At 40.1% G+C, this 14,374-nt stretch overlaps 1 protein-coding gene across 1 annotated transcript in view; it reads left to right on the top strand.

Annotated features, from left to right (window-relative positions):
• Positions 1–4,625: 4,625 nt before the first annotated feature.
• The window catches only part of ralgapa2 (Ral GTPase activating protein catalytic subunit alpha 2), a 47,268-nt gene continuing 37,519 nt past the window's right edge, over positions 4,626–14,374 (top strand). Inside the window, exon 1 of the mRNA XM_068752339.1 lies at positions 4,626–4,731. Coding sequence (XP_068608440.1) covers positions 4,626–4,731 — 106 coding nt within the window. The remainder of the gene's footprint in view (positions 4,732–14,374) is intronic.

The following is a 14,374-nucleotide window of genomic DNA, read 5'->3' as shown; positions in this document are numbered from 1 at the left end:
TTTGATTATTTGAGTCTATTATGGAAATGCTATTTTAGCGTTTAATATATTTTTTATTCAAATTTAAACAATATAAAATAGTACAAATAGAACATTTGAAAGGACAAAGGAAAAAAGATTACATTAAATTAAAACCACCCATACAAAACAAGCAATCCACTCCTCACTGCCACTTACAATAAATGGAACATATACCAAAAATAAAAACAAAAACAAAAAAAGGAAAATAAAAAGTTATATACATACACATATAATATGTAGACCATCAGGAAATAATTCTGACAGAATATTCTGCAGGAAATTCATTCTTGCACCGTTGTTGATGGTTGGCTGAAATGTAAATGCTATTTTATCTTTATGATTGCTTCTCAAATTATATATGTTTTTATTTGTATCTTGAATAGCATAATAAAGACATTATGTAGAAAAATAAAATCCAAATGTTTTCTTGTTAAATACTCTATAGATCAGTGAGCCAGACAAACACAGATTGGTTTTGTTTCATCACTTCCTTTCTTTGCAGCTCTGGGTGGTCTCACAGCGTCGGAATCCGCAGCCCAGTGGACGTCTCCCTTTTGATCCTTTTCATCCCAAAGTTTCTGAATGGTCGCAATATAGATTTCAAAAAAATTCTAAAAAAATCATTTTCTCTCTATGCAGAGGGACAACTGTACCACTGTCCACCCCAACACCTTAATATGGTTTAACAGGATATATTAGCTTTTAATGGCACTTAATTGTACAAAAAGGAAATCCATAACCACATAAGGAGAAAAGTCAAGTATTTCCAAGCTCTTTATAAGAACAATTTAGAGCAGACAAGTGCTTTTCAAACCTTGGAATGGAATGAGTCCGACAGCTTGGCTGTGACTAGGTAGGTGCTCATTTGTGAGGATACAGTGCCACCATTTGGTCAATCATGGCGAGGCCTTCACTTCTCTGAAAAGCAAAGGCAATTGTCAATCAATGCCTATATTAATGCCTATAAAAGCAATAGTTTACAATGGTTTATACATCCAAGTTGGACATAAACGAGCATTCAAAAATAATGTTACAGTTTGCACTCTAATTGCCTGATTTGCCACTGAACTATCACTGAGAAAGTGGCGACGGGCCCTAAATTGAATCGTCATAGCCTAAGATCTCATCGTTTCAGAAAATGTGCTGGACCCAAAATACTTCCAGGTGCAGGATTAGAGAGGAAAGGAAGCCTTCAGCCCTGCTGTTATTGATAGATTATCATTAGTCCATGCCATTTTAGATAATGAGCAATAACCTGCATTTCACAAACAGGGGAGATTTGCCAAGAAGGAACGGTGATTACAATCAATTAAGCCTGGTGACAAAGCACCAACAACAACCCTGTGTCTGGAAGCTTGTGTTTTATTCACGCGTCCCCCCAAACTACTATGTTGTTGTGTAATCAACATCTGTTGTGACAGGCAACCTCCTCCTTTTTCAGAATGGCCCACTTCAGATAATGAGTGTCATACCAAACTGCAGGGCAAAGGCTGATTTTACTCCTCTTTTTACTCCTCATCTATGGCCTCTGTTCCCTCCTCTGTCATTCAAGACATCCATTGTGGAGAACCTTTAAAAAGAGAGACAGTTACTCCCACAACATTGTCGGTGTTCCCTATTCACTCGGGTGATGGATGAAAAAAACACTGCTTTAATTCTAGCAAGATGATAGATAGCATGCTTCAAACTCAGCTGCTGAATATTTTTGTGTATACAAATATTTTACCCTCTGACATCCAGAATTGTAAAAATAATTTGTATTATCTTACCTGAAAACATGCATTTTTTATGGTTAAAATTATCTTCCATTGGGATACAAATTATGTATTTTTCCTTCAATGAAAAATCTATTTCTGCCGGTCAAGCATGGATCATATTTACTTTTTATTCATGAAAACCAACGGAAACAAAAAAGAAATGTAATGTTTGTCTTCGCTCATAAGGGGTTTAGGCGCCACCTTCTGGTAAAAAGTGTCACCCAGATCCACGTAGTATTTTATATATTTTTGCATAATAGGTAGAAAAAAAACATTAAATATATTATTTCACATTTGTAGGCTTCAACCTTTTTAGTAAGTCTGGAAAAAATATGATGAGAACAGCGGCACGCTTCTAAATATATGCCTATTTCATTCTATTAGTAGTCATTATCAAATTCAGAGTCTGATAATATTTCTCAGTCACAAACTTGAACTCCATCTTGACTGCACACTGTCTTCCGAACATTTGTCTAAAATGTGAAAGTGAAGTCATTTACCCAGCTCAGCCTCAAAATTAATTGCCTCCAAAATAAGACAGATAGGTTCAGATGAGAGAAAGTGTGAGATTGCTCCGAGTGCCGCTTTACTATTGGGGTTGATTAACGGATGCATCCAATTTCTTCAAACTTAAAATGAATCTCAGAACGTAAACATGTTTTCTTTTTTTTCTTTTTCATTCCCAAGATGGAATTAACTGTCTGCACAACCATGTAGAACAAATTATTTTTGGAAACCCCATTAAAGTCATGAGCACACTGAACTCTGTTCAATTTGGTATAACCCTGTGTTTATTTAAGCTGCGGGAGAGCTCTTCTATTTAAAGATCCCCTCGCATTCTTATATTCATTCATCAAACCTCCTGTTTAAAGTGTCAAGAGGCAGAAGCTTGAACGAACAGTGAAGCTACTCTACCCTTTTTCTTTTTCTAAGTAAGGCAGGGTGTGAATATCAAAAAATGAAGGTCTCTTTCATCTGGATGTTATGTTCCCTGGTTCAGTTATAGTCTCAATGAGAATTGGTGGTAAAAAAGAAAAGCAGTGTATTAATACAGACTTTAACAATGATATGACCAAGTTCCTGGAGTGAACTATATAAAAAGATAGAATTAAGGCATTGGCATTTGTGTACATTTACTCATCTTTTAAAACAGCAAGTGAATATTTCAAACTTGCAATCCAGCCTATATGTAGAATGCATTAATTAGAGTTTTTCTCAGTCGCTTTGGTGCTTTTCTCAGATCAGAATGAAAATTCTCAAAACTATTAGTTCAACCATCACATTTAGTCATTAGTGCACATCATGGCAGCAATTTCTCCTTCCTCTTTGCAAATGCTTTTGATCATGTATCAGTTGCTTTCATCAAATTCTCTGCTGTTTTATAACATTATCGTTTGCTTGTCAGTCAAAATGAAATATACTTATGGATGCTGAATAGTCGTTCCCAATAAAAGGAATAGTCTTCATTTCATTGCTTAAGTCATTACATACAAAAGTGTGGCACTAGTTATCAAATTCTGTCATGCAAATTTTATACCTTTCTTTATGCGCAAAAGGCCCCCACATCAGCAGAGTCATGCGGCGGATGGATTCACTGCTCCAGCGCCCTCACGTATCAACCGCGCGTACGCACAAAAACCTGGCGTACGTACAGTGTCACGTCAAAGTTCAGATGTATGGAGAGTGAAATGACCGTGGAAATGTGCGGTGCCTCACGCAAACTTCATGGCATGCGTATACGCACGGTTCTACACATGTTGGCCCTTTGGCGACACTTAGAGGCGATGCTGGGTAAAATGTTATATTAAATAAATGTTAAATACACATCAGAGACACATGAACAATGAACTCCGACGAACAATTAACGCGCGCAGCTGTCTGCAATTACAGGAGCGCATAGAAAAGCATGCGTAAAGTGGTGCCGAAAACACCGTTAACAATGGCTGCCTTGGCTCTATTAGAAGACAGTGCAAATGGTGCAGTGAGAAGAGAGCGTGTGTTCAGAGACAGGGAGGATGCACTGGCACAAGATGACGACTGGCCCATCAGCCGCTTCAGGTTCCCAGCGGGTAATCCTCCCGGAACTGTGCGCAGAGCTGCGGCCGGCCTTGGAGCGCGACCCAAATACTGTCCCGTCTTCGCAGCATGACTACTAGTTAGTGGTTAAAGTTAGTGGCGTCCTGTCTTTTGCTGGTTAAAATACAGCTTCAGATCTTTCTAAAAAGCCCCCGATTGTCTCTGTGCGCAAAGAACTCACGTCAATAACCCCGTGCGTAAAAGCGTCACCAAACAGCAATTCCTCTCTGCTGTAGTGGTTTAACTTTTAAAAGCACCAGAGGGCGCCTGATAGCTACTAGTCAACAAGATCCTAACCTTTAAGTATCAAAACCTCTGTTCTATATTAGAAGGAGTTTTACATTTAGGATTTGTGCAGTACGCTTAAACTTGCCATTTTTCTTTTAGTAATTGTTTGAGGCATACATCTTGGAAAAAAAAAAAAAAAAACATCTCTCTGTCGCTACTGTGTGGGCTTGATCCGAAACAAAAGCCGAGATATATTGCTTGGAGAATTACGCACGCATTGCAAACAGCGGGAGAAGCGCAAGGCGGAACGATTCGACACAAGGAGGAGGTTTCTTTTCGCCTGACCACTCCTCTCTTGCGCGGCGGCGCTTCCGTGTTTACACACCCACTAATAACAAGCCGCCGGCGTGACGTCGGGCGAATGTTTACCGAGCCAAGCGGCGGAGTGGCGGGCGTGGAAAGTGACAGTTGCGAGCTGGAGCCTCGGTGAATGGTGAAACGCAGGTGAATTCAGCGTCCACGCGGTGCGTTTTTTACAGCGGAATGTTCACCCGAAGAGGGCATGGAGACGTCAAGAAATCTACACAGAAAGTTCTGGACCCAAAGAAGGACGTGCTGACCCGGCTCAAACACCTCCGGGCACTTTTAGGTGAGTTAAAATCTCACCTGGCGGGGGGGGGTTCGATGCTTTGACGCTAAACGTGTCACCCAAGCTAGCTCGTAAATGCTAACATCAAAGGGTTTCAGGGTTAGCTGGCTTGTCACTGCGGGTGAGCGACGCAAGAAAGCCGACAGCTAATGTTTGCATAAATACCTGCAATGCATGCCGGCGGATGTTTACCTACGCCGTTTGAATTGTGTGGCGTTCATTGTGTGTTTGTGTTGTTGTTGTTGTTTTCCCCTACATGCTGATATCAGGCTGTGACAGTGCATGGATGCAGCTAATGAGAGCTAGCCCCGCTTGAAGCTAACGACTGTAGCCGGCAATGCTAACCGACGCTCTTCTCTCCGCGCAACAGTCGGAGAGAGCCATTGTTGTTGTTGTTTAGTTAAGATTGTATCGTTTTGAACATTGAATCGATATTAATCCTGCCCTTTATATACTTTAGTTTGAAGGAGAGAGCTGTCTTCTAGCGGGGGTTTCCTGGTTAAAGTGACTCTATTTTAGCCTGGAGATATTTAATTTGAAAATATGAGAATGTAAATGTTTGTAAAACTGGTGGAGTCTATTTTTCTGTTGGAAAAGGGCGTGCAGAGTTTGTGTTGACTCGGGAAAACTTGAGTGGTTCCTTCCTGCGTTTTAGTTAAAATGTTCTCTAGTAGCCTTGTTTTTTTGTTTATCACGTTTGTATTGCATGAAATAGAACCTATTTACGATCCACGTTTTTATATCTGATCAGCTTTATTGATGACGGAAAATAATTTGAACGCCTAGTTAGTAGATCATCCACTTTGCAAAACATGTTAGTAGAAGGATGGTGACAAACAAATTATTCAAAATACAAAATCCATTTTGTTTTGAAGAGCCACAAAATATACAAATACTGTATATTGATTGCCCGTGCAGTATCCTACACAGTGCATTTTCTCCACCTCCTATTTCATTTGATGTAGACAGTGTTTACAAAAAATATTTAAAGAATGAATCGATCCTGCAGCAGTGGCCAAGAAGGATCAGTCTGGAAACAAAATGATATTTTACATATGAATGGTTTTAAACATTTGCTTGGTCAATAGTATGTTTCCTGTTTTATTGATGTCCCCCCCCCCCCCCCCCACGAAGCTAGAGCAAAACAGATTGACAGTCGGTATTGCAAAATGTTCTTTTTTTACTTTCAATGTCAAGTCTAGTGCAACCGCAAAGGTGGAGGTCAGTGCTGAGCTCTGCAGGGCGTCTGTTTCTCTTTCCCTCATGTGCCGTAGAAGATAACGCCGGCGTGTTTGTCCAGCAGCTGATAGCAAGCTTGCATGTTGATGTCCCCAACCGCCCTGATTTCACCATGCTTTCAGCTAAGGAAGGATTTCCTCCTGGTGCTGCTGCTTCCTGTGTGGACAGGAAGCAGCGATGAGAGACGACGTGCTCTGGAGGATAGGCGGATAGACGGCCTCTTTTCACTGTGATGTGCATTAAATTTGCAATTGTGGCCTTTTTCAAAGCTGTTCTTGCACAAAGTTCTTGTTACTGCCTAACTAAATTATTTGTCTATTATGTCGTGTGGAAAATGTGTCTCTCTTTGTTACGGTGCCTTTATATTACCATAATCAGTAATCTGTTAAAGCAGTTTGTTGAATTTAGTCAAAGTATTAGCATTTTACGAGTTGAAAGGGAAATCTGTGGTCTGGGCTATTTTCAGAGTGACCCCCCCCCCGTCTTGGTTTTCTGCTCACTGAGCAGATATCAGTGGGATAGAGTGGAAGCTGCGACGTGTTGATTTGTTGATCATGCCTGGCTGGATTTTGGCTGTGGTTGTTGTTAATTACAGGAGCCCAGCAAATCACCTGATCACTCACTATTTCTCTCGCTGGAGGCATCGAAGGCTTTTCCCTGTGAACCTTTGCAGCTCAAATTATTTTTATATTTGATCTCAACCCTTTCCTTCGAAAAATGTTGATGGTCGAAAAATCAAGCGGAAAAATAGAGGTACAGGAGTGTTTTTGTCTAGGCAAATTTCCAGTGATCCTCCTGATGGAGATATAATTTCTCACTTGCTCCCTCCACAAGAAGGTCACAGTGTCAGGTCAGCTGTAGATCACTGCTGCTTGAAATAGTCCTCATTCAAATATGCTTTGCCACAATGAGTGCTTGAGCATGAACCTGCTGGTTTAAGGACACCCGAGCAGAACAAGGTGAAGTATGGCTTAAAGTGGCTAATATGTGTTTCTGTTTGTTCTCTTCAAATGGTGTAAACACACTCATTTTGAACAGGTTAGTGGCCTGCATGGGCACAACAGTGATTGTGTCCAAGTGTTGTTGGTGATAACATTAAGATGTGTTTGTTTGTCGTGTCCATCCATCCATTTTCTTCCGCTTTGCGGGTAACGGGAGTTTGCTGGAGCCTATCCCAAGCTTGCTATGGGGGCGAGGTCGGGTACACTCCGAATGTGTCGCCAGCACATTTTAGGGCAGCACCGACCCAAACATCCAATCATACACTACGGATCTGATCCAGAATGAGGTCAGAAGCAAATTCTAATAGTGAAAACCCCAATTACGAATTCAAAGATCTGTTAAAAATACACATCAACTCCGATTCACTTTTACTTTTCACGGTTGGTGTATAAAGATACTAAGAACAATTATTATAATATATATTATATATAAGTTCTAACCTATTGATGATAATCCAGTTCACCATGTGGATGGTCTAAATCTAACTATGAGGGCAAGGAGCTGCTTGGTGGAGGTTTGCGCTCTCCGAGTGCTTTTCTAATTCTTCCTAACATACTGTTATATAGTCCTTGAAATATTATAAGGTATGATTGTATGTATTAAGTAAAGGGACATTTATTTCAATGCATATTGAATACTTTATTATAATAAGTCATTTTTTGTGGATTGGGTGAGTTTACCATGCTGCATCATTAGTAATTATTTTGTAAGATGCCAAATTTACAAATAAAATTTGTCAGGAACTGTCTGTCGGCCATTGGAAGTCTTAAACAAATAAATGAGCTCTGGTTTCAGTGCACCGTGCATGGTCTGTGTAAGTGTTGCTGGGGTCTGGGTCGACTGAAAGTGCTGCTTATATAAGAGGAAATTACAAGGTGAGGCGCCGGAGGAAACAATGAGCACGAGACTGGAAAGGCTCTCGAGATGGTCCTCGATGAGAATGAGGTAAACGCTGAGCTCACTCGACTTCTCTCCATTTGTGAAACACTCGGCGTAGAGCCGGGAATAACTTCAGCCTCTTACCAACTTTTATTCCTCACGCTTCGTGCGTGGTATTGACTCTCTGAGGGGGGCTAAGTTCAGTTCAATGTGACCACCAGAGTAAACAATCATGGATTTTATTGGGCATGCACCAATAACACTTTGCCAGGCTGATTATGAGTGCAGTAATACCTAGACATGTATACCGGTATAAGTATAATTCGTTCCTGGACCGAGCTCTTAACTCAAATCACTCGTGTTTTGTATCAAATCAATGCTAATAACAATGGAAAAAAACGCAGTTAATTGCTATGTGGATGCACATGCACACACACATAATGATATAATAAATTATATAAAGTATTACTGTAATATAAAATGTGGTTGTATTATGAGTTTTACATTTGATACAGACAATAGCGCTAGCAGCGGTGTGAAGGAGGGAGGATGAGAGAGAGTTAGACGGTACATATATAGACGCTTTATACCGTAATTGTTCCTTTACACGCACACTTGCATATTACTACTGCATTAGTAACTGCATTTAAGTACTACTTAATACCAAGCACAGTAATTAGTAACAGCATTACAGTTGACTTTCCGTACATTTCTTTTTATAAGTACCTCAGTACCGTGAGCGGTAAACTGATGGTCAGATGTTTTGCATGAATGACAAGATGTCACTTCAGGAATTGTTTCCATAACAAATATTATGCAGTAGCATCATGGAGCGACACACACACATGCCTAAGGTGTACTCGCTACGGCGCCTGAAGTACGTAGGTCAAATTAAACACAACACACACACACACACACAGTGACCGAGGAAACTGTGAGTTGGCTTGTGATGGATGGGAATCATATTTGGGCTCGTATATGTGCTGAGAAAATGCCAAAAGAACTTTAAGCTACTTATTTTCATCTCATTACTTATGTCGCGTTGAAAATGTATACAGTTTTTATTCATGTAATTTCAGTTTTCAGATTTTGCTGTGGCATTTTTCTCAATGAAACTCCTGGCCCTGTAAATCAGAGCGTAATGAAGCGTCATGACTCTCTCATGGACTTTCTTATGTCCAGATGAAACCACATCTGTACAGACTTTAGTGCTTCTTTCTTTGTGGTCCTGTCTTCTGGCAGAGAAATTATATAAAGTCACATGATTTTAGTCTGTATTGCAAAAGGAATATGGCTGAATCCTATTGATTAATTCATTTTGCATGACTAAATGCACTCCCCAGTTCAAAGTTACATGTCAGTAAACACATTCTGCAATCAAGCTCTTTTTGAGGCGAGTCGTTTGAGTTCCGCCGCGTATCAGAATCAAAGGCAAGCTGCCTCACATTTCTGACTTCATGAAATAATTAAAAGGAGAAAACTGAACACATTTCTTACGGAGACATTCCTGTTAGATAGAGAGCCGATGTTCTGTCCCTGTCGGCACCCGTATAACGAGACTGAGGTATCAGACGGCTCTTATCGCAAGACAAGGGCCATTGGTAGCATAACTAGGGCAAAAGGTCGCGTGTTTTTGGACTTTAGACACTAAACCCGTCTAATTAATTTCTTTATTTTTCTTGCTCGATAACCACTACCGGTATTTCTTTTTAGCTTAACCGACTTTAAAATGTTTGCAGAGCTGACAAATGTATAATTAAAATGATCAACTATAAACAATCAATTATCAATTTCTAACTTTTTAAGAACACAAATTTCAACTAACTTGAAATCACATGTTATTTTTAATCTTATTTTAAAGACGGGAATCGCCAGTGTCCGGCCTTCGTTGGTGGCCGATTGTGCGGCTTGCACAGTGCATGAACAACCAGTTTGTCCAGTTGCTATTTATTTGTGCTTCTTTTGTAGTAGCCACCTTTACTGTGACATTGTTCCTTATGGAAGTTTGTTCTGAGAGGATGTACCGTACATTTCATGTAGCTTCTCTGAAGCCCAGTGTCTCTAATCTGATGATCATTTATAACAAAGCCAAATTTGTAAGTCCTTGGTAAACAGGGATGGCTTATTGTGAATCTGTTTTTAATTTATTGCAATTTGTCACAGGTTTAGTGGGACAATTCATTTGTTAATTTTTTTGCTTCAAAAAAAATCAAAGCAAATGAAATTATTGATGGTGTTTTTCTGGACTGCAATCAGATAATTTTGCACCGCCACGCCTGGAATTGTATTTTTTTACCCACATCATACTTGGGGAGAAGTAGATTTTTTTTCTGGTAATGGTGTCAGGTCATTTTTGTCCTCATATTGTAGGGGTTTTCTGTGAGGTTCGAGGCAAACATCTTGTAATTGCCCCACTCCTGCAAATACCAAAGAACCCTTTCAGAGAGATCTGGAAGCAGATGATCCAGATCACCATTAAAATCTATTGGGTTGTTACTTTGGTCCTATCGTAATACCTGTTCAGACATTTATGAGTTATTCCGCTAACACACAGAGGCGTAACTTGTGAAAGCATGACCTCCTAGGCTGAGGTAATAAACAATTTTAAGACAACCTCAACAGGAAGGGAGAAAGTTCAGCACTCTGCAAATTGAGAGAGGCATTCATGCAATAATTGGCACATTGGAATCATAGTGAAATTGTGTGTGTAATTACAATAAACGTCCTTTTGGTAATGGTGTAAGGGAAATTATTCAAATAGACCCCTCCCCCTGATAAGGAACCACAATCTGGCCCCAGTGAGTGCTGAATTATGGTTGATGTCTCCAGACCGGCACATCTTGGAGCACATTCAACGGCGTGAGAAGCAGCTGTGTGCTGTCGGCTCATACAGCTCATCATTGCGTTCTGAAATCACATGACAGATTTGCCGTCCTCAGCTCGTTTCTCACTCGCTAGCTCGCCGCTGCTTCCTCAAGCCCAAGGAACAGGAGCAAGCTTAAATACATGCTGCTCATTGAAAGTGAAAACATGTATATATCCGCACAAAATCAGCTGTTTCCCCAACATTTAATGTGTTGCTCATTGACCAGGTTTCACTAAAATGGGACTTTTAATTCATTCTGCTCACAAACAAAACTTAACCTCATTGGTTAATTTAATATTTTAAAACTGCAAAGCATCTAAATATGTCAAGTGTAACATAATTTCCCAAAAAAAGCTGAGAATAATAATTGGGGCATATATTTGATCTATTTACATTTCAGAAACCCAAGGCCAAAATGTTATATTTCGCACATGCTTTGCCTCAAAGTTGAGCGTCTTCGAGTTAGTTTCTTCAGTCTAGTTATTTTATCATTTTTAGCCACATTTGAACTTCAGCCGTTTTCATGTCATTTTGGTCCCATCAAGCTGTGGGGGGGACATGGTCCATCCACATCTCTTCCAAAACTGATTTTTGTTTGTTGCAACCCTGAATAAATGTACAGTTATCATCTTGTTTTGACAAATTTAAATGAATGAGATTCTCATGTCATTCTGCATTAATGTGCTATGTTTGAAACGGATAAAAGAAATTACACTTGGAACTAATTCAGATTAGACATCTGTTCGTGTGCCTTTGGTACACAAAACAAGACACCTCTCCAATCTTTCACGTGATGGATCGTGTGCAGTCGCTATAATTTTCTCATGGTCCCTTTTTGTTCGTAGATCAGCGTTTAGGGAGAGAAGGGAATTGCACATTCATCATGCATCCACATTAGCTACCGCCCCTGTATTTCTACTATGTGTTGATGGCGCACTCCGTGCATCACTCTGCTGGGGGGGGGGGGCCCTTAAAGAGCCCTCTGTGTCTGATTATAGCAGCCTGCCAAAGCCTCATCTCCTCTCTGGCAAGAATCTAGTGCACCTGCAGTGTTGCCCAGCCCAGACCTAATGCAAATGAATGCCTGATCAAAGGCCTAATTAGACCCAGTATGACTCTGACATGGCATATTAATGACTCTGCTTCACATGGTATAAAAGACATACATTGTAAAATGTCCACAGGGTTAAATGTGATTTAGCACAGCCCTCGAGCATTAATTGTCAGCGTGTACTTTATGTGTATAAGTGTATACTTATTGCACGTGTTTGCGCGCTCGATTTTGCTTGAACACGGAGTGTTGGACAAGAGGACCCAGGCGTTTTGGTTTCAATTGTGTAAATACGCTGTAGGTTTCAGCCGACGAGGTTGACCTTCGCCTCTTTGCGCACACAGGCTGTTTGCACGCTCTTAATGCTGGCTGGACAAATGCTTCTTTTTTTTAACATCAATTTATTAGAATAGCAAGCTATTGAAATTAAGACATGAATTATTCAGTTCAAGTAAAAAAAAAAAGATGCTTCTTTGCGATACACACCAATGGATGGAGTCCTTTCGGCGACTGCCTTATGAGAAACTGTGTTGCACCAAAGGCGATACGTAAGGCTTTACAATACTGATGTTCATCTACACGAAGACCTTCCATCGCAGTGACGACTGAAGTATCTGTCATTCTAACACAGAGGTCGAAGGATAACATTTATACTGACATTTACTTGTACAGTTTCCAGTTTTCCCAAATGGCTCTGAAGTTAGAAGGTTTACCTCCTTTTAAAATATATTGACAAGACGTTCTCCTTCCCTCTTAAATATTATATTTTGGTCCTCTGCTCTGGCTGCTCATTATTTTCCAGCTGGTTGGCTCACGTGGGGTTGTAACATCTGCCCTTCCTTGACAGCTAACAGGAAATGTATAACAAAGGAGAATAGTGACATCCAACCCGACCCTCCACGGCTGGTCTGTTTATTCAACTTGGGAAGATTATAGTGCTCTGCATCATTAAGTTATCACTATCAGCCATCCTATAGGCATTGTTATGCAGTTTTTACGACGACGGCCCTTGCAGAGTCGTCAATTTTACTTTTACGATAAATTGTAAATGGCAATTTACAATTTATTATTATGTGTGAATCACATCACTGAAGGTTGGCCTTAAATCCTGCAGTCTGAAGGGTGCCAATCGAAGGACAAAGTTTTCTTGTTGGGTTCAGAGTATACAGTGTCACCCCCCCCCCCCCCCCCCCCCCCCCACACACACACACACACACACACCCCCCCAGGGTCTTGACAACAGGATCGGTGCTTTTCTGTCTGCATGCTGTTATCTGAGACGTCGGAGAAACCCGTCGAGTGAAGAGCGTTGCTGAATATTGCGCTATACAGTGCTGATGGAACACTTTCATGCTAACGGCTCTTTTACAAACCAGACCTAAACTATTCAGGAGTGAATCAAGGAGGAGAACGTTTCCTCAGCCTGATCATTACTTCTACAGCAAGTCAAGAGAATGGAGAGAACGCATAACGATTCATGCCAAAACGGATCAAAAGGTTTCCAGATTGTTGTGCTCTACCTTAATGGTTATAATTCCTTAAACACACACAAAGAATTATGTCTAAAGTATATGATTTTTAATCTTGCATAAAAAAAAAAATATTCATTTGATTTCTGGCTTCTTCTCTCCTACATATTTGGGCACTACTTTATAATTAAATTGTGTTTTAGCTGCTACACTGTTCACTTTTTAATGATCAATATACTTGTTGACATTCTTTGTAAATAGTCTCCAGACATTTCCATATTGTAGATATCCTCTATATAAAGTACCGGGCTGACCCAATGAAGGGAGAATATGTCATATGTTGATGCATCAGTTATACAGCATCTTGTGATGGTTGAGAGGATACGTCGTCTTCAGATCACATTATTCTTTCCTCCCGTCACTCTCCGTCACACTTCAGTGCTGGTTTGGGTTTTTGAGCAGATGGGAAGCAGCGAGGTTGCTGAGCCCTTTGACATTCTGCATGGCATATGAAATATGAAATTCTCCCATGTTGCAACTCAACAAAATTAGCGTTGGAGTAGAAGCCCTGTCTGTTATTTGCTTCATACACAGTAAATTGTCTGTGATCAGAGCTGTTTTAAAATAAGGAATACTATTTTTTGCATTATCCATTAGATATATTCTATTTATCCTTGGGGGGGGGGGTTCCACCATTTTCCCTTGAGTTTTTTTTACTGGTCATGTTTCTGGTCTCCTTCCCCAGTCACACATTAGTTTTTTCCTTCTTGGCCTATAGGATTGTTTTGACATTTAATGCTGAATGCGCTTTGGGTCATTTAAAGTCAGATAAAAAAAATAATAATAATACAACTCAAACACTGGCATTTTTTATAGTGGGGAAAAAACACAGTTTAAAATGTTTTAATATTACTCTGGCTCCATAGATTTTTTTTGGTGACGCAGTGTGCACACTTTTCACTGGCTTTAAGTCACTGCATGGACAATCATTACTCTAGCCGGTGAAGTTTTACATAGTCGTGTGTTTGTGCGTTGTTCAAGGCAACAGAAATATGTACAGATTTCATCCCTATAGCTTTCCTAGCTGGGACCCCTAACTTTCAAAAGAGCCAGTATACTGAAAACCAAAGGCAGATG

The sequence above is a fragment of the Brachionichthys hirsutus genome, chromosome 18 (genome assembly GCF_040956055.1).
Source record: "Brachionichthys hirsutus isolate HB-005 chromosome 18, CSIRO-AGI_Bhir_v1, whole genome shotgun sequence".
Taxonomy (NCBI): domain Eukaryota; kingdom Metazoa; phylum Chordata; class Actinopteri; order Lophiiformes; family Brachionichthyidae; genus Brachionichthys; species Brachionichthys hirsutus.
Note: the sequence above shows the minus strand (reverse complement) of the source record. Positions and strands in the feature narration are given on the sequence as shown.